This window comes from Gracilinanus agilis, chromosome 1 (assembly GCF_016433145.1).
Source record: "Gracilinanus agilis isolate LMUSP501 chromosome 1, AgileGrace, whole genome shotgun sequence".
Lineage (NCBI taxonomy): Eukaryota > Metazoa > Chordata > Mammalia > Didelphimorphia > Didelphidae > Gracilinanus > Gracilinanus agilis.
Genome location: NC_058130.1, coordinates 470,793,016 through 470,814,331, shown reverse-complemented (window position 1 = coordinate 470,814,331; position 21,316 = coordinate 470,793,016). Strand labels below are relative to the sequence as shown.

Sequence of the window (21,316 nt, the reverse complement as noted above, 5' to 3'; positions counted from 1 at the left end):
TCATAAATTAGCTCTTCCAAACAACCCACTACATGACAGTAAAAGTACAATTATAGGAATGATGGTTTCAATTATTTTTACATTACTCTTCTGTCATGAAGTGGAACCATGATTTTAGTATTAATTTTCAAGGCAAGAATGATAGAATTGCTATGGGAACAAAGGCAAAATCAATGTAAAGAAATACATATTTTAAAAAAGTTAACTAATATTTTGAGCAACCCTGTTTAGCTCACTCAAGATATCCAAGATTTTAATTTTACTTTATCTTCTGTAAGCATTTTAATGGTAGGCTTCCATTTTTTTCATTAAACACGATCAGCCAAATTTTATCCATCTATTGCTATATCTATTAAATCTATTTAAGTAAATATTTAGAAATTCCAGTAAATCAAAAAAATTCAGTTTCAAACATGGCTCTTACCTCACCATCAACAGCATAATTTGTATTATTCAGTAAAATATTACTAAATTCACACCAATTAAGAAAAATTTAGTTAAATTTGGTGAAAAGTCTAAAATACTAGCTTTAAAAAATATAGGGAGCATTTTAATACTTTCATAAACACGTAGTAAAACTGCTTACAAGGACAGGAGAGAAAGAATTGAACTATGACAATTTTTTTGGGCTTTAACAAAGAATGTCATTTGCAATTAGCTCATTTATTGTTTAGAATCTAAGTAATCTAAACTTTTTATATAGTTTCAAATGATCATTTCAATCAGTTTGCTGGCCTTCAATTTAATAATGTTAAATAGTTCCTTCCTCTACACCAGTGATTCCCAAAGTGGGTGCTACCACCCCCTGGTGGGTGCTGTGGCGATCCAGGGAAGCGGTGACGGCCACACTTTTTTTGTATTACATTCTATTCTGAGTTCAATAAATAGTTTCATAATTTCCAGGGTGGGCTAAGTAATATTTTTTTCTGAAAAGGGAGCGGTAGGCCAAAAAAGTTTGGGAACCACTGCAAGTCTACACCATTGATTGCTTGTCAAACCTTTGATTTCTCACATATAAGTCTTCTTCCCCCCAGAGAATGACCTCTCAACATTCTTATTCTATTATCTCACAAAGGAAGTAAACCTCGGTTTTCAAATGCCATGAGAGCATAGGTCATGCTAGAAAGTCTTCTAGGAGGGGTTGGTAAAGAGCTATCCCTCATTAATTAGCCTATCTCATTTTACAGAGGCTCATCACCAAAAGTGGTCACCAGGTGACAAACGTTTGGCTGCAGGAACTCAAGAAGGTCTTCTAAGGCTAGGAAGAACTGTGACCTGCTTTGGCAAAGGAATATCCCTAGAGAGGAAAGCTCAAATTCTTGAAATACTGAAGCATAATATAATGTTAGGGTAACACTTCAGCATGCCTATACACGATAATAAATTCTGAATGAGTAGAGAGAAAATTAATAAAATTTTAAACTACCACTTTGTGATTATGACTCTTAGAACTGTTGCATGGAAATCGCTTAATAAATGTGTGTTGAACTTGAAATTTGTCATAAAACTATGATAAACTAGCACTGAAGTTTTATACCCTTAATTGGGCTGGCTCACCATATTATATCCATGGAATAGTGTACCCAACAATAGATTGATCTATGGAATCTGTACCCTTGATTACTAACGGACTTCATGCTTTCAGAAGAGTAGCTAATATTGAAAAAAAATACTCAAAGAATAGGAGACAATGGCTAACTGGCATTTCTGAATTACCTGTAAAATTATTTTTACATTATTTTTTCATCTCTTTGTTAGCCAATACTAGTTTTATAGTTACTCCTCCCCCATTACTTTTACTATAATACTGTATTTAGGTTAAATTGCAATTCCTTATCACATCAGTATGTGTAATGTACAGTTAAAACAGTAATTGAGTTGAATCGCTGAAAGCTAGTCAAAAGAACAGGTGAGTGGAAAGAATAATGTCCTCAAATATACACTGAGAGAACAAGTAAAAATATTGCTCCCTGTCCTCTCTACTACCACTGTGCCTGAAAGACTGGGTTGGTAAACTGGATGCACTAAAAAATAAAACTTTGCCTCTTGGAAACTCATAAAAGTTTACTAGAAAAAGTCTCTAACATTTGATCCACACAGACTGCAGTCATTAACATTTGAAATCGGTAGAATAGAGGAACCTTCACAGAGCTGTGGATAAATATAAAGAAATAGCCACTTCACATATCTCAATGCTGTATTGGAAAATGAAAAAGGCAACATATTAAGAGTCTTTATCACTGTCTGCGCCGCCATACATGTCTGCCAGCTTCTTAAACCGTGGCCCCCAGTCACTAAGATAATCATAGTCTTGATCTCCATCTGTAGTGACAGACTCCAAGGAGCTCAGGGACTCTGCCACAGAGCCATTGCCTTCATATGCATAGGTAGCTAAGGAGTCATATGGCGGGGCAGTGGGATCTGTATCATTTTCCTTTAACCTTTGGTTAATGAAATCTCTGACATCGGTGTTATCTCGTACTGTTGGAGTCCGTCGAGGGAGGAAAAGGGCCTCTGGCACGATATCTCTGCGTAATTTATTGTCTTCTATGGCTTCGGGATTTCTTAGGGTGCCGATATCAAAGGCCTGGGTGTCTTCCTCTCCACCACCTTCATCATTATAACTGACAATGTTGTCTCTGATGTCCTCTTTGGAAATGATCAAAGGTTCCTTCTTCCTCTGCCGCCTCAGAGCTGCAAAGAGCACCACCGTCACTAGAAACGGAAATAAAACAGAAGGGGAAGGAGAAGTTAATTTGCCACCCAATTAATGTCAGGAAGACATACTTAGCTCGAACGGCCAAATTTTAAAAGTTGTCTGGAAAACTGCAAACTCAACTTTTGTGTTTTGAGAATGTTCCTTACCTCTTTGAGATCAAATTAAAGACCAAGAAGGGATAAGAATTTGAAAGAAGCAAGACTGCAATATCGGTGGATGATATGACATAGTCATCTTTTTGTCAGTTGTTCTTTCTTTTTTTTTTTGCTTCTTTGAAATGGCAAACCGGTCTCAAGGTAAAAAAAAAAAAAAAGCAAAAGGGCGGTAATAAGAGTGCAAATTATGCTGAACACCTAAAATGCTATGAACCTGGTTATGAGGACAAGGCTAGCACCTTTTGGAATGTGAGGAAATGTCTGCATAACTCCATATCCAAAATAACTTTGGCAGTAGGATTTCTTTTTTCCCCTGCTGAGAATAGTATAAAATTAGTTTGATGTCCAAAGAAGGCTAGTGAATACGTGTTTGTGTAGGGCGATGCTTGACTGCTGTACATGGAAACATGCCCAATTGCAGATAATAGCTAAAGATTCAGGATTTCAAAAGCAATCATAGCTGTCAGCATTCTGGGAATGATGGCTGAGAGTCATACGCATTTTAGGCTACCTTTGATTTGAGCTAACAAGCCTAAGTGGGGACATGTTCTGCTACTGAAAGTCGTTGAAGTTCAATCAGCCTGCAGTGTCTCATGCTTCCCAGGAGGCGCCATGTTTTGTTTAATTCATGTCATGGAGAATTCAATATTTGTATTTGAACCGTTCTTCTAATTTGTGAAATTTAATTCAAACTGATCATTTAGAGAGAAGTTCACCCATTTGCAAATGACAAGTTTCTGTATATCATCTGCAACAGAAAGTCTCAGAAACACACTGAAGATCCTCGGATCCTGGCTCTGTCATTTACTATCCCTGCGATATTGCATCAGCTATTCCAGTTTCTTCATACTTAAAATGATGGGGCTGGACTATGTTTTCATCATAATAGGATCCTATTATTTACATAATTGAAGAAAACACATTATAATGAATTTGTAGTATATAGTCGGAGCTATAAGTGAAAATCTTCGCTTCTGGGACAAATTAAACTGAGTGTGTTTCTTATTCATGTTTGAGGTACTTTAGAGACGGAGGTTATAGAAGTTAAAGTTTCTGAGGAAGCAGGAGTCGAGGGTATTTGAGCCCGATATTGAGCATGCTGAGAAAGAGGGAGAAGGACGGAGGTCTAGGAGGACAGAAAAAAGGATCTGGACACCATGGAGTGAAACTGACAAACACTCACTTTCTTCCCTCTTTTCCACATCTCCCTCCCCACACCCCAAGCCCCAGTTCTACAACTCCCTTCTTTCTCTCCTCTTACCCAGTTCCACACTTCCTTTTGCCAAAAGACACAGAATGGCTTCCTCCCTTTTAACAGCTCTTAGGGCAGCATTACATATTGCTTTCAACTCTAGCTGCTTTGTTAGTCATGGGGGTGGGTTGCAGAGAGAGAATATTGAATCTTTCCTAGTAGATCTGTAAAAACTGAATGAGACCTACCTGAAAAGATTGTCTAAATTGAGTCTTGCTTTGAGACAATAAAATAGTGAATACATTCTATCCTCCTCTGTGATTCCCTTTCCTTAAACTATTGGTTAGACTAGTTTTTCCATTATAGGTGACAAAGGTGTCTCCAGGATTTGATTGGCTAAGGGGGGCAAGGTTCAAGATTTACCTTCCTTGATACAGCTTCCCAGTAGCTTCTTGTATTTCTGTAGGTTCTGATCCCCCAAAGGCTCAAAAGGCCCACTTATGTGGGGTCAGAGGCCTTCGGGCTTTGTGGATGTCCCTAAAAACTGCCACATCCTGCTGGCCAGACTTGTGTCCATATGGAGGTGAAGGGGCTGGGCCATATCTACTCAAGGTAAGTGTTGGAGTATCATGTTTATGCTATGGTTAAGTAAATTTCCTTTTTTTTTTTTTAACTATTTAATGACCTATGAGTACTTTATTTTGTTTCAACATTGAACCTGAACTAACAGGATATTCATCTGAGTCAAACCCACTTCTAGCAACACCCCAAGGATTGGAGGATTTTTTTTTAAACCCTTGCTTTCTGTCTTGGAGTCAATACTGTGTATTGGCTCCAAGGCAGAAGAGTGGTAAGTGTAGGCAATGGGGGTCAAGTGACTTGCCCAGGGTCATACAGCTGGGAAGTGTCTAAGGCCAGATTTGAACCTAGGACCTCCCGTCTCTAGGCTTGGCTCTCAATCCACCGAGCTACCCAGCTGCCCCCGGATTGGAGGATTTTTAATGAGATAGTTTTTCTCAATTTTATTGGGCCTTTTTGAAACCTTTCAATGAAGCATTAGAGGAAGACTCTAGTATAGCAACCCACTGAGGGATTGTATAGAATTTATTCCAGTTAGAGGCCTTGGGTTTGAATTCTGCCTCTGATACTATCTATGTAACCTTGGACCAGTTGCAATCTCTTGGGGCCTCAGTTTTTTCATCAGTAAAAAAAAGAGGTTCAACTAGAAGAGCCTTTGAGACTTCTTCCAGCTCCAAATGGGATCCTATGATCAAACTCTCTGAGAACCAGCTAAATTAAGATTAAAGCAGCTCATCATTAATTTAGTTGCATGACAAAATTAGTAAATTTCTGGAAAGTTTGTGATCAGAACAAGTGGAGAACATTTCCTCATCAACAAATTTGTGTATCAGCGGTGAAATGAAATAAATATTCCTTCTGCCAAACCTATGATCGTTTCTTATTATTCTCTGTTCCCATGCTAGTTATGGTGTCTTAGTAATGAAAATAAATTAAATCATGTTGAAAATGATGATGAAAGGATCAGAGAGAGGTGGTACAGTAGATAAAATACTAGGCCTGGAGTTAGGAGATCTTGAGTTCAAATCTTGTCTCAGACACTTCATACCTGTGTGAGCTTGGGCAAACCTCTTAACCCCATCTGCCTAGCTTTTGCCCTTCTATCTTAAGAGTTGTTAAAAAAGACAGAAAGGGTTAAAAAAAAGAAAATGATGATGAAGAAGAGAACACAGCCTTAGATCAAAGTAGACTCTAAAACTAACTTTAAAAGTGAAGAGGAATGAATCTCCCTCTCATCATGAGTCGTTTCAGATGATCTGCACAAGTGAGGCAGTAAGGGGTTACTAGCTCTATTCTATGCTCTATTACAACATTTCACTGGTATCTTTTCTTCTGGAAATAGTAAAGATTCAATTAATCATTCCATACCCTTAACAAAAATTTCAAGAAATAATTAACTCCTTGGATAATATTTGACTATTTAACCATTTTAATTAATCTAACAAAATAGTTAGAAGCCTGGGTCCTATTCACAATCTAGTATGTGAGATAATAGGCACAAAACAGCTAAAGGACAAGCAGTTTGCTATAGTGGCTGGAGACTGCGATCATTAAGAGAAAGACAGCCATGGTGAGAAACCTAGTGTCCTGAGTCCAAAGTAAAAATCTCATTCAATTGAATGTATTGGGAAAATCAAGCATACCTGTGAACCTGGTTTCCTTATTTCTCAAATGAATAAATTAGAATAGATAATTTCTAAGGTGCATCAATAAATTGTAAGGCCATTTACCATCACTTGGGAAACTGGGTAGCACTTTCTAAGTAAAACCCACATTGTATACTTTTTCCATCTGTTCTTTTCCCTAGTGTTTCAGTGATATTTTGGATGTGAGCTGAGGTCATGGAGATCTCATTTAAGAGTTTACAAATCATTTCCCTCTCACTGCACCTACACACACATCTACCCTCTTACACAATGGACATAGTCAGGCAAGGCCTGGATGGCATTTAACCTACTATTTACCACTTAGCATCTGCTGACTTGCCTGGTTACAATTCCATGGAAAAGATTTTCTCAGGTGTCTTGTCTCCCCCTTCCCCATCTCTACTTTTCTGCCTTCTTTTTCATATTGTTTCCTTCCTTAAATGATAAGATCCTTGAGAATAGAGGCTCTCTTTTTATTAATTGCATCCCCAGTGCTTAGCACAATGCTTGGCACACATATATATATATATATATAGTAGAGTCAGTATCCTGATAAGACTATCAATTATTATTTTGATAAGCTAAGTTAGAATTTAAGTGAGATACATATATATCCTTATAAAAATATAGAACCATAGAATTAAGTTAGATAGTAAGAGAATTTATGTTAGAAGCTGAGACTAAGAAGACACTCTACAATGTCACCTACTTCACCATCACTCTAAGAGGCCTTTTTCAGTGATGTATTATTCCTCTCTTTAAGGTGCCTCTTTTAAATTTAGTCTTAATAACAACAATAACAACACATTGACTTGGTATTTCAAATCTTGGTCAGAAGCACATATATTATTATAATCATTTAGACTTGTTTCTGGCACTCAGCTATGGTCTCAGAGCTGAGATTTCAATTCAGCTCCCCAACTCAAGTTCAATGCTCTTTTCCACCTCTTCTTATAGGAAGGCAACTCCTATTTTCATAGGGTAAGCCATATTCTCAAAAGGATAGAACTCTGCTTATTTTTTCTACTTCAAGCCTTCTTTCTATCATTGAGTAGAAGTGTGTGTCAAGTTTTGTGGTAGGTACTAGGAACAAAAAGCCTAGCAGAGTTGGTAAAAGATGGAAGAAAGACATTGAGTAGAGGGGATAATAAGAAGACATTATCCCTCAAACAAAAAGATATACAAGAAAAAGGAAACAGAAAGAACAAACAAGACCAGAAACTAGGGGCTTAAAAATAAAATACAAAACAATAAGTGGATAATGAGGGGAAATAGTCAATGAGATTGGGATACTTAGTTTAAAGAAAAACTATTTTTCCCCAAAGTAGGAAGAGTCATGTGCATAATTAGCATTAAGATCATCTGAAGGACTCTGAAGAAGCTGGAGACCTAAGTTCTATTCAACTGTTAGGTTTATGCCTTTGGGCACACCTTTGTGGGCTTCAGTTGCATCATCTGTTCCTTACCTGCCTGAAGAAAGAGGACTGAACTAGGTGCTTGCTTGGGATCTTTTCCATTGTAAGACTTACCATACTTTTCTATGAGTGAATTACTAATCACTTTACAAATGTTGAAAATTCTATATTTTCTTACATGTTATGAAGTACCTACTATGATCTAAACATTTTGCTAAGAGCTAGGAATATGAAAGTTAAAAATGACATGATCTGTTCAAAACTAGGAGTTTATAATCTCTTGAGGGGAGAGAGGATAAGTCAGAGACTCAAATAAACATGATTCAGTTTAAAATGTGATAGACAAAGATAAGAACTCGAAACAAAATACAAGGAGGTGAGAGAGTACAGGATGAGATCAAGGAATAGCCTGAAGACCAGTTTGAACAGAGAATGTCTGAAGGGGAGGGATGTGAAATAAAACTGAGAATGGAAATTGAAGCCTGAATAGGAAAATCCTTAAGTGACAAGTTAACAAGTGACATCATTAGTCCTTATCATCTAGAAGAAATTAGCCTATTTAATGATCAGAAATTAATACATAGAGAGCCATAATAGAGGTTTGGATGCTCTCTCAGGATTTTTGAATTCTGGATCACCAGTAAAATGAAAGGATTGAGAAAAGTGGTAAAAAGACCTTGGAAAAGAAAAACATTATTTTTAAGGCTATAGTCTTTAAGGTAAAGTTTTGCAGTGGAAAACATTCTCTCCATCACCTTTAAGGATAGAGTAAACCAATTAGTCACTTAATCAACAAAAATTTATTATGCACCTATTACATGTGAGGTCCTATGTTAGGAACCAGTGACAAAAAAATAAAACGGCCTTTTCTTTCAAGGAACTTAAAACTTAACTAGGGAAGGAAACAATAGTGAAGCAATGACCACAATTATAGTGAAAATAAAAACATCCCAAATCATGCAATTATATTGCATAAAAAGAAAACATTTTTGGCACTGTGGAACATTCAGTTATACTAAGAATCCTAAAAAGCATTGGGAAGGCAGTACAATGCAGAGAATAGAACGCTATACTCAGAATTAGTAAGATGAGAATTCAAATTCTAGTTCAGATATTAGCTTTTGAAAAGTCAATTTAATGTGTTTATGCCTTAATTTTTTCATCTAAAACAGTAAAGGGTTGGACTAGTTGATTTCTAAGGTCTCTTTCATTTATCTATGATCTTATGAAAATATGATAAAAGTTACATATGCAAAACTAAAAGGTTTTATTATATGCAGTGAGAAAACATGAAAAATTTGACAATAAATACAAGAATGCGGTATAAATGCCCACTTTTCTTATTATTATTGGATAACATTTTAGAAATGGTAGCATTAGCAGTAAGGTGAGAAAAAAAATCAAAGATAGCAAGATAGGCAAAGTTGAGTCAAACCAATTTCTATTTTCTGATGACATATATCACAATTTATTTAGAAAATCCTAGAGAATCAGTAAGGAAACTAATTAAGACATTTATTAACTTAAATAAGATAGCATTATACAAAATGAACATTGACATAAAGAAATATATCAACATAACAATAATAAAACCAAGTAGGACATAATAGAAATAGAAATAGAAATCTCATCCAAAATAACTATAAAATGCACAAACTATCTGGGAGTCTATCTTCCATGGTATGATTGAAGCTTTTATGGATACAATTGTAAAACATTCCTTAAAGAAATAAAGAATGATTTAAACAATTGGAGAGATATTCAGTGCTCATGGCTAGGTGGTGCCAACAGAATAATCACATTATTACCTAAATAACTTCACAGACAGTGCTATACCAATCAAACTACTTATGAGATACTTTTAAGAACTATAAAAATAATAATGAAATTCATTTTGAGGAAAAAAGATTTAGCATCTCAAAGGAAATAATGAAAAAAGTGGTAATGAAGGGGGGATATTTTTGCAAGATTCAAATTATAATATAAAGTAGTTATCTTTATGACTATTTTGTACTGATTAAAAATATAAAAGTAGAACAATGGGACAGGCTAGGAAAAGAAGGATGAGAAATAATTAAACTCAAAAACAAAATGCTTGATAAACTTGAAAACATAAATTACTTGGGGAATGGTGAGAATTGCTGGGAAAGCTTACAGATCAATATCTTACACAATATGCCACAATAAACTAAAAATGCCTATGTGATGAGAATACTGAATGGCAAATTATAAAGAATGAAAAGAGAAAACGATTCAGGTAGCTTTCACAGCTGTGGTTAGAAGGTGAATTCTTAATCCAAAAAAGGATAGAGACAATCACAAAAAGATAAAATAGATCATTTCAATTCCACAAAATTGGAAAAAGCACTTGCATGAACAAAATGCAACTAGGATAAAAAAACAGTTAATTGGCAAAATAACTTGGCAAAATTTTGTATTGCATTAAAAAGCTCTGACAAGCATCTCATATCCAAGATATATAGGAAATTCAACCAAGTATAAAAGGCCAAAAGAGATTCCTCCATAGAGAAGTAGTCAAAGATGTGAATAAATAGTTCTGGAAAGAATTTTAAATTGTTAATAACTCTATGAAGGATAGATTGCTTCAACTCACTAATTAGAGAAACAGAAATCAAAATAATTTAGCTTCACCTAAACATAGAAAGTTGGCAAAGATGGCAAAAATGGGAGTAGTCAATTTTTGAGTTTTAGAAAAACAGTTCCATTGAAGCACTTTTTATGGAGTTGTGAATTGTTCCAATCTTCAAAATAATTTGGAATTTTGCTAAGAAAGTGACTTTAATGTCCATGCTTTTGGCCTACTTTTAGGTCAATGTTAAAAAACAAAAAACAAAAACATTCAATATACTCAGAAATATATATATATATATATATATATATATATATATATATANTGCATAATTAGCATTAAGATCATCTGAAGGACTCTGAAGAAGCTGGAGACCTAAGTTCTATTCAACTGTTAGGTCTATGCCTTTGGGCACACCTTTGTGGGCTTCAGTTGAATCATCTCTTCCTTACCTGCCTGAAGAAAGAGGACTGAACTAGGTGCTTGCTTGGGATCTTTTCCATTGTAAGACTTACCATACTTTTCTATGAGTGAATTACTAATCACTTTACAAATGTTGAAAATTCTATATTTTCTTACATGTTATGAAGTATCTACTATGATCTAAACATTTTGCTAAGAGCTAGGAATATGAAAGTTAAAAATGACATGATCTGCTCAAAACTAGGAGCTTATAATCTCTTGAGGGGAGAGAGGATAAGTCAGAGACTCAAATAAACATGATTCAGTTTAAAATGTGATAGACAAAGACAAGAACTCGAAACAAAATACAAGGAGGTGAGAGAGTAGAGGATGAGATCAAGGAATAGCCTGAAGACCAGTTTGAACAGAGAATGTCTGAAGGGGAGGGATGTGAAATAAAACTGAGAATGGAAATTGAAGCCTGAATAGGAAAATCCTTAAGTGACAAGTTAACAAGTGACATCATTAGTCCTTATCATCTAGAAGAAATTAGCCTATTTAATGATCAGAAATTAATACATAGAGAGCCATAATAGAGGTTTGGATGCTCTCTCAGGATTTTTGAATTCTGGATCACCAGTAAAATGAAAGGATTGAGAAAAGTGGTAAAAAGACCTTGGAAAAGAAAAACATTATTTTTAAGGCTATAGTCTTTAATGTAAAGTTTTGCAGTGGAAAACATTCTCTCCATCACCTTTAAGGTTAGAGTAAACCAATTAGTCACTTAATCAACAAAAATTTATTATGCACCTATTACATGTGAGGTCCTATGTTAGGAACCAGTGACAAAAAAATAAAACGGCCTTTTCTTTCAAGGAACTTAAAACTTAACTAGGGAAGGAAACAATAGTGAAGCAATGACCACAATTATAGTGAAAATAAAAACATCCCAAATCATGCAATTATATTGCATAAAAAGAAAACATTTTTGGCACTGTGGAACATTCAGTTATGCTAAGAATCCTAAAAAGCATTGGGAAGGCAGTACAATGCAGAGAATAGAACGCTATACCCAGAATTAGTAAGATGAGAATTCAAATTCTAGTTCAGATATTAGCTTTTGAAAAGTCAATTTAATGTGTTTATGCCTTAATTTTTTCATCTAAAACAGTAAAGGGTTGGACTAGTTGATTTCTAAGGTCTCTTTCATTTATCTATGATCTTATGAAAATATGATAAAAGTTACATATGCAAAACTAAAAGGTTTTATTATATGCAGTGAGAAAACATGAAAAATTTGACAATAAATACAAGAATGCGGTATAAATGCCCACTTTTCTTATTATTATTGGATAACATTTTAGAAATGGTAGCATTAGCAGTAAGGTGAGAAAAAAAATCAAAGATAGCAAGATAGGCAAAGTTGAGTCAAACCAATTTCTATTTTCTGATGACATATATCACAATTTATTTAGAAAATCCTAGAGAATCAGTAAGGAAACTAATTAAGACATTTATTAACTTAAATAAGATAGCATTATACAAAATGAACATTGACATAAAGAAATATATCTACATAACAATAATAAAACCAAGTAGGACATAATAGAAATAGAAATAGAAATCTCATCCAAAATAACTATAAAATGCACAAACTATCTGGGAGTCTATCTTCCATGGTATGATTGAAGCTTTTATGGATACAATTGTAAAACATTCCTTAAAGAAATAAAGAATGATTTAAACAATTGGAGAGATATTCAGTGCTCATGGCTAGGTGGTGCCAACAGAATAATCACATTATTACCTAAATAACTTCACAGACAGTGCTATACCAATCAAACTACTTATGAGATACTTTTAAGAACTATAAAAATAATAATGAAATTCATTTTGAGGAAAAAAGATTTAGCATCTCAAAGGAAATAATGAAAAAAGTGGTAATGAAGGGGGGATATTTTTGCAAGATTCAAATTATAATATAAAGTAGTTATCTTTATGACTATTTTGTACTGATTAAAAATATAAAAGTAGAACAATGGGACAGGCTAGGAAAAGAAGGATGAGAAATAATTAAACTCAAAAACAAAATGCTTGATAAACTTGAAAACATAAATTACTTGGGGAATGGTGAGAATTGCTGGGAAAGCTTACAGATCAATATCTTACACAATATGCCACAATAAACTAAAAATGCCTATGTGATGAGAATACTGAATGGCAAATTATAAAGAATGAAAAGAGAAAACGATTCAGGTAGCTTTCACAGCTGTGGTTAGAAGGTGAATTCTTAATCCAAAAAAGGATAGAGACAATCACAAAAAGATAAAATAGATCATTTCAATTCCACAAAATTGGAAAAAGCACTTGCATGAACAAAATGCAACTAGGATAAAAAAAAACAGTTAATTGGCAAAATAACTTGGCAAAATTTTGTATTGCATTAAAAAGCTCTGACAAGCATCTCATATCCAAGATATATAGGAAATTCAACCAAGTATAAAAGGCCAAAAGAGATTCCTCCATAGAGAAGTAGTCAAAGATGTGAATAAACAGTTCTGGAAAGAATTTTAAATTGTTAATAACTCTATGAAGGATAGATTGCTTCAACTCACTAATTAGAGAAACAGAAATCAAAATAATTTAGCTTCACCTAAACATAGAAAGTTGGCAAAGATGGCAAAAATGGGAGTAGTCAATTTTTGAGTTTTAGAAAAACAGTTCCATTGAAGCACTTTTTATGGAGTTGTGAATTGTTCCAATCTTCAAAATAATTTGGAATTTTGCTAAGAAAGTGACTTTAATGTCCATGCTTTTGGCCTACTTTTAGGTCAATGTTAAAAAACAAAAAACAAAAACATTCAATATACTCAGAAATATATATATATATATATATATATATATCAGATTTTTTAAAGTTTGTTTATCTGCCCTTAGACCACAATGTATGTGAAAGGGAGTAAATGGGAAAGGTAGGTTGGGAATGGTTTCAAATGTTAAAGACAGAGTTTATATAGTAGGGAGCCAGCTTACTGAAGATATAGTCAGATTTGAAATTTAGGAAAAACACTTTCACAGCTGTGTGGAGAATTGATTGCAGTGGGGAAACATTAGAGACAAGGAGATCAATTAGAAGCCTATATCATTAGTTCTAGCTACAAATAATGAAGATACAATGCCTGGCACCCAATAAGTATTTAGTGAATGTTTGTTGACTGATTGAGTGAACTAGATTGATGGTTGTGCAACTAAAAAGAAGAGATTGATTATGGGAGATGTTTTGGAGGTAGAAATAAGATGTAGGAACTAATTGGATGTGAAAGGTGAGGGAGAGAGAAGAGTCAAGAATGACAGTGAGACTGTGAACGTGGGAGGTTGGTAGGATAGCACCATACTCAATGGAAATAGGTAAATTTATAAGAGGATTCCTATTTTGGACATGGTGATTTTGAATAATTTATGGGACATCCAGTTCAAAGTTTTTTAGGTAGCAAAGAATCATTATACGAAACAAACACCATCATAAAATTATATCTACAAAGCAATGATAAAATCTAGTAGGCTATAACAGAAATGTAAAATTTCATTTAAAATAACTATAACATGAAAAAATTCCTGGGAGTCCATTTGCCAAGGTACATTCAAAGCTAATATAAATACAATTACAAAATATTTATTAAAGAAATAAAATAATTTTAATATTTAGAGAGCTATTTAGTGCTCATGGATGGGTTATACCAACAAAATAAAAAAAAATCATAATACTACTTAAATTACTTAACAAATTTAATGATATATCAATCAAGTGTTATAAAGCTAAAGCTTAGTAGATGGACTAAGGTTAACTATGTGGATCTAGGGATCATCTGCATAGAGATGATAATTAAACTAGGACAACTGATGAGATTACTAAGAGAAAGTAGATAGAGAAGAGATAAGGGTTAGGGGTATGCTTTATATATATATAAAATCTAGCAAAGGAGATAGAGAAAGTCAGACATGTAGGAGGAGAATTAAGAAAGCAGTCAGAAAAAAAACAGACAGGAGAGAGTGTCTAGGAGAGTGTTGCTCAAATTTTCAGAGAGATAAAGAAGAATGAAGATTGAGAAAAGGCTATTAAATTTGGCACCTGGATATACTACTTTGGAACTTTTCCATCATGCCCCAGGAAGCTCATAATTGAGAAAATCTCATCATCCTAAATGATCCAGTCACTGTTAGTACTCACATCTGATCACTACCCTCTGATTGGGAGGTATAACCATTCACTCTAAAACCTGAATTTAAGGAACGGGATCAGCACAGTCATTTCCTTTTCACATGGCTTTACACTACTTTGGGAATTCTTTGATTTCCCTATCATGCTCCCATGTCAGGTACCTCCCAATCCTCATTCCTTCCCTTCTTTCTCAGCTTCCATTTCATTGTTGTTATTGTTGTCTGACCCCATTAAATGGTAAGTTCTTTGAGGGGAGGGAATTTCTTTTTTTGTATTATATTCCTAGCACTTAGAACATTCCCTAGAATATAGTAGGTGATTGATAAGTATTTATTGATTAATTAAAAGATCATTTAGAACTTTGAAAAGTTTTAGTTAAGTGAAATGCTCAAAAGACAGACTGCAAAGGGCTTTGAAGTGAGCTAGAGGAGAGGAAGTTTTTCTAACAAAGGGAAGGGAACATCATCTGAATTGAACAGTTAAAAGAAACAGTTTTTGGATATAATTTTTAGACATCACACATAAGTTGAGAGTTTTCTGTCTTATTTGGAAAAATAGCAGAGATTTAATTCTTGCCACAGTTATGTAACTATAGATAAGCCAGTTGATCTGAGTCTCAGTTTCTTCATTTATAAAATGAGAATAATAGCACCAGTGACCTAAAATAATTGTTTTAAAGATAGTTTAAACCCAAAGGTGTGTGGAAATAGAAGTTATTATTGTCTGTAATGGTTTGTTTATCTCTCTATGAAGGACCAAATAAATTCTAGGCTCTCTGCAGACATTTAATCATATGGAATCTCATACAGCTGTATTGAAAAAACAATTCCTGTTTACTCTCATAAGAATTAAAAAGAGATAGGCATAATATTATTTATCTTCTTTAGAACTATATAATATAGAATAATTTATAGTATTTGGAATTTAGATGCTTAATACAAATGATATTTAGGGATGGACAGTGCAAATATTTAATGTTTAATGTTAGTATACTACATTTAAAAGTTACTGATGGCTCTATTACAGGTAAATTAGATAATGACAAATTCTCACTTCTTTTTTTTATAGAATTTTGCTAAATTAATTAAAATAGCTATTATTATCATCATTATTATGTAATGCTTTACATACAACAGCCCTAAATATTGCATAATGGAAGTGCTATCTCATTGTTACAGATGAGGAAGCTGAGGGTTAGAAAGGTTCCTTGGAGTTTCTTCATCTGTAAAAGATGGGTAATTAACTAGATGTTTAAAGCTGTTTGTAGTTCTAAGTCCTCTGATTTGCCCAAGAGCATATATCTCATAAGTAGTGGATCTGGGACATAAATCCTGGCTTTCAAATTCCAAGACTGATATACATTTCAAAATGATATTTTCTGAATTTTATTTGAGGTAACTGGGCCATTATTTAGGATTTCAAAATCTATTCTGTAGTATGTTTCACTATAGAAGTTTATCTTCTTTTATGAAATAATAGATGGGCTCCTATTTGTTTTATTTTCTATAAAATGGTTCAGATTTCTCTATTGATTTTCATAAAAAATTTCAAGTCATAAAAAAATTACCTTGAATAAAAATTCTCTTTGCTACTAAAATGTCCCCTGACTCATGACACATATCTTGAAATCTCACTACTGACAATGTCATATATCAAGGATATGCATTTCCTCTCAGTTGTAGACAAGTTACTTGATTTCTAAGGGCTGTTAGGTCTTCTTTCCATAGACTTCCATGCCAAAATGTATTAGATTTTAGATTATGTGGAAGATCATAAATAAACAACCTTCTATCTCTGCAAAGTTGTACTACTTAACCTTACATTTCAAGAATTTTGAAGATATTTTAAAAAATCTTTCATTCCACAGTTATTTTTAATTGGCTTACATCACTAAAATCACTGATTTTTTTGTACTTTTTCCTTTGCATCTCATGCCAGCATCTTATTTATTCTCATAGCTTTAAATACCTTCTTCATACCTTAGTTGTCAAAAACTCTCACAGTTCCGTTGTTGAGTTTCAAGATTTTTATAATAATTAGTAGCACTGATCCAGACTTCCTGAATATTTCATTCTTGTATTATTTTGGCATTCTCTTAGAGAAAAATAGAGGTATTCATTTTATTCTTCACATTCTTTGAGTCTATCATATACTCTCTTTCTTTTTTTAGGGACCTGGGTTACTTAACTATAATGCCCTACTTTATCTATGGGGAACATGAACTTTTCCAGGCTAGTCTCCATATTTTGAAGACTGGCAAGATTTTCTTGGTTCTCAAAGAACTACAGAGTTGCTCAAAATTTCCAACCCAATTTTTATAGGGAGAATTATGACAGGTAAAAATTGAAGCTAGGTCCACACTTACTCTTGATTATGACAGATATTCAACTCATTTTTCATGATATTCAGATGCATGTCTTTTTTCTATAGTAGTTATCCCCCAATGTATCATGTCATACCATCACAATACATGTGCCATAGGATGCTTCTAAGGAGTTAATCTGTACTGGTTGGCTAAAAGCAATGGCTTATGATGAGAGAAATTTCTTAGGATGGCATCTATGGGCAGTCATTGTGAAAGATCTTTTTGATTTCAGAGAAGCTTAGGAGCCACTTTAGAATAAGCCTAGCTGGATTAAATCAAAGATTCATAGTCAAATACTAGTACAAACTATGGAGGGAAATTATAATTTTGAAACCTTCTAGAGATAGCATTGGCAGATTTCTTACTAAACAGGGAGAGAAAGGGCAAGATGAAAGGCAAAAAGAGGATGATATGAAGGTAAAAAGAAAACTTAACAAAAAAGGATACTTTGGGACAGCTGGGTGGCTCAGTGGATTGAAAGCCAGGTCCAGAGACAGGAAATCCTGGATTCAAATCTGGCCTCAGACACTTCTTAGCTGTGTGACCTTGAGCAAGTCACTTAAACCCCACTGCCTAGCCCTTACCACTCTTCTGCATTGGAATCCATACATAGTATTGATTCTAAGATAGAAGGTAACAGTTAAAAATATGTATTCCTCAACTTTTAGAAATTGTTTATTTTCTTTTCTATTTATTATCAAACACTAATTTCATCAACATGTAGAATTATTGGGATGGAAACTGCCACAAAATTCCTTCTATTTATAAAGAGAAGCATCTTCTTACAAAGTTGTCCAATACAAAATAGTATGAGAGGGAGAAGAGTAGAAGTTGGGAGATCACGAAAGACTTTGTGTAGAAGCTGGTGTTTGAGTTGCATCTCACGGGAAGGGAGGAACTCTGGGAGGCAGAAAAATGGAGAGAGTGAATCCCACAAATGTGTGACGACTGGAACAAAGACACAGAGATGGGAGATGTGGTATCAGGAGTAAATGAGAGAGAGAGAGAAGGCCATTTGGCTGAATCTAGAAGTGTGAGTCATGCCCAATGAGACTAGAAAGATAAGTTGGGGCCAGTCTGAGAAGGGCTTTAAAAGCTAAACAGAGGAGCTCATGCGTGCCATATGTTCTTCATTCTATTGTCAGAGCCTTTGAAAACCCAGAGTGTTCTTCTATGCCACGGTGGGCAGGGCATTAGTGGAGTCCAAATTCAAATTTTTTCTTTCCAATAATATATAATTTTACGTAGGGAAATGTAATGTAATATATGTATATACGATAATGTATATCTATCTATCTATATCTATATCCTCAAACCTATTATATTTTATTGTTTAACCAAGTTAAATATCAACAATTGGCTTTAGTGGAGGCCATATCACTATTTTTTTCATATTCACTATTTAACTTTCCCATAATATATGTTTTTATTCCGATAAGTGCAAAGTAATTTTGTATAATGTATATATCTATATATTCACAAACAAAATGTATTTTATTATCTAACCAAGTTAAATATCAATAATAGTTGCTTACATTTATGCATAACTATTTAATGGTCATGTAATATCCTGATCTTCTCAACAATCTTATGAGGTACATGTAGTATGATCACCATTTTACAAATGAGAAAACTCAGACTAATAAAGTTAAATGGTTCACCAAAATGATACAGTAAATGGCAGAGTTGTGTCTTGAACCCAGACATCTCCCTGTTCTTCCCCATTACTCTTTACACTAGATCAGTGGTTCCCAAACTTTTTTGGCCTGCTGCCCCCTTTCCAGAAAAAATATTACTTAGCCCCCTGGAAATTAATTTTTTAAAAAAATTTTAATAGTAATTAATAGGAAAGATAAATGCACCTGTGGCCATCACTGCCTCCCTGGATCGCTGCAGCACCCACCAGGGGGCGGTAGCGCCCACTTTGGGAATCACTGCACTAGACCAATGTATCTTGCTAAATGGGTAACAAAACCGGAAGGCCTCAAATCATCATTAATTCATTCCTATTAATATCAGAAAATATTTTTTTGGAAGATATATGCTGCTCTCACATATCTCTTATGGTTAGCTCCCTAAGCTGGTCCAGCAAAGCTAATTCATCACTGATGTTCCATTACCCATAATTCCACTCACCCATCTCAGGGTATATATTTTAATGGGGCAAAAGTGATCAAAAGCTGATGTTTCATAATAACTACAGGCTCCCCCTCGCCCCAGGGACGGAGGGCCCACAGAGAAGCAGTTTACCTAGAAGTATAATGATGCACAGGAGGATGGCAATCAGAGCACCAGTGCTTAGTCCAGTTGGATGAATAAGTGCCTCCGCGTTACAGGACTGCATGTTACCATGATGATCGCATGCACAGACACGGATGGTCACGGTCCCTGTGCTGCTCTGAATCGGGTAGTCATTGTCAGAGATCACCACAGGCAGGAGGTAAGTGCTCATTTCGTGTCTATTGTAGCCATTTTTCCGAGTCAAGATTCCTGCGGTGTTGTCTGAAACCAGAAAGCAGCATGGGCAAGTAAAAAAAAAATATTATTAAACTGAGTAGGGATGAGAGGACAACCTTTGGAATGTCATTTGTATTCATTTACCTTTGTTGTCGTGAATAGTGAAGTTGGAACTGCCAGCAGCTTCAGGAGCCAAGGAGAAGGAAAATTGGTGCCCACTGTAAGGGTCATCCTTGTCAACAGCACTCAGGGTCTGGATCAGCTGCAATTGAAATAAAGTTGCTGTATTGCTTTTCTGACTGGGATGGCATGACATCTCCATTTGCACTGAACTGCTGAGATTAATGATGGGATTTAAAAGACTGATGGGGAATCTGCTGCATTCAAAGGACTGGGTGATTGGAAAATCCTTGGGTGTAAAAAAAAAGCCATAAAACATTATCATTTTGATCTATCAAACTATATTATTTCACTACCTGCTAGAACAGAAGCCGTTTGAGAAGGCAGGGAAAAGTCTGTTCAGCAGCTTGCCTTGGCAATCAAATCTCAAGTACAAGGAAAGGAGCCCGACCCGATCAAGTTCAGCTCCTTTCCTCCCTGGGTGACCCTTCCTTGCATGGTTTAGAATGATTTGGACTGATTTAGACAAAATTGGATGTAATTTTTTACACTGGCAGTAAGAAGCTATTTCACAAAGAATCCTATGAAATCTCACTAATTTGAAGGGATGACAGACAGAAGGGTAGTCTGAATACCTGTCAAGCCTGCCTACAGCTTCCAGAGACCAATGAGATAGCTGCCTGGGGTGATGGCTGACTACAGCAGGGTTCAGGGGTGACTTGGAAAGGCACAGGAATCTTAGTGGAAACCAGCTGTTAAATTGTTTAATGGAATAGGAAATATTCCAGGTCTCTTCCTGTAATGGCAGGCATCATTTTCCACAGGAGGGATTTTATATTTCACAAACTACCTATTCTCAAACTCAGCAAATCTATCATGGGATGTTAAGATCTCCTTGGGAATCATTGAGTCATAGTTGATGTTTATGAATAATTTTATAATTCTGCTAAGCAGAAACCTAGAACTTGAACTCAGGGTTCTCAAAGATTTTCCCTGAAAGAATAAGCCACTGAAACATGGTGTCACTGAGGATGAATTTGGAATTTCATTCAGATTGCCTTTTGAGGGGCAGGGACTGAAGAGAGAAATTTTGGGAGTCCTTTAGTATAGGGACACAGAGAAAATTTGCTTGGAATTTCAAAGTCATCAAGGATCTCTGGGGGGAAAATAGTACACTCTTTTTAAAAACAGCCATCTAATAAGTTTTATCTGGATTCTCAGATGGCCTTATGAATTGAGGGTCTCTTAGAAGATTTTTCAGTCAGATAGTTTGATTTTTCTCTTAAGGATCATTGGGTGAGTTCCAGTAGATTGCAGGTCCCTAAATCCTATAGGAGAATTCTATATACTTTGGGAGTCTTGTATCTCTTCCTTCCTTCCTTCCTTCCTTCCTTCCTTCCTTCCTTCCTTCCTTCCTTCCTTCCTTCCTTCCTTCCTTCCTTCCTTCCTTCCTTCCT

The 21,316-nt window shown here is 34.9% G+C and overlaps 1 protein-coding gene across 2 annotated transcripts in view; it reads right to left on the bottom strand.

The window, feature by feature from the left end:
• Nucleotides 1-1,763: 1,763 nt before the first annotated feature.
• LOC123238178 (cadherin-6) overlaps nucleotides 1,764-21,316 on the bottom strand; it is a 104,034-nt gene continuing 84,481 nt past the window's right edge. For both annotated transcript variants that reach the window (XM_044665606.1, XM_044665616.1), the window contains 3 exons: nucleotides 19,884-20,001; nucleotides 19,533-19,784; nucleotides 1,764-2,715 (listed from right to left, as the gene is read on the bottom strand). In XM_044665606.1, coding sequence (XP_044521541.1) covers nucleotides 2,225-2,715; nucleotides 19,533-19,784; nucleotides 19,884-20,001 — 861 coding nt within the window. In that variant the 3' untranslated portion in view covers nucleotides 1,764-2,224. The remainder of the gene's footprint in view (nucleotides 2,716-19,532; nucleotides 19,785-19,883; nucleotides 20,002-21,316) is intronic.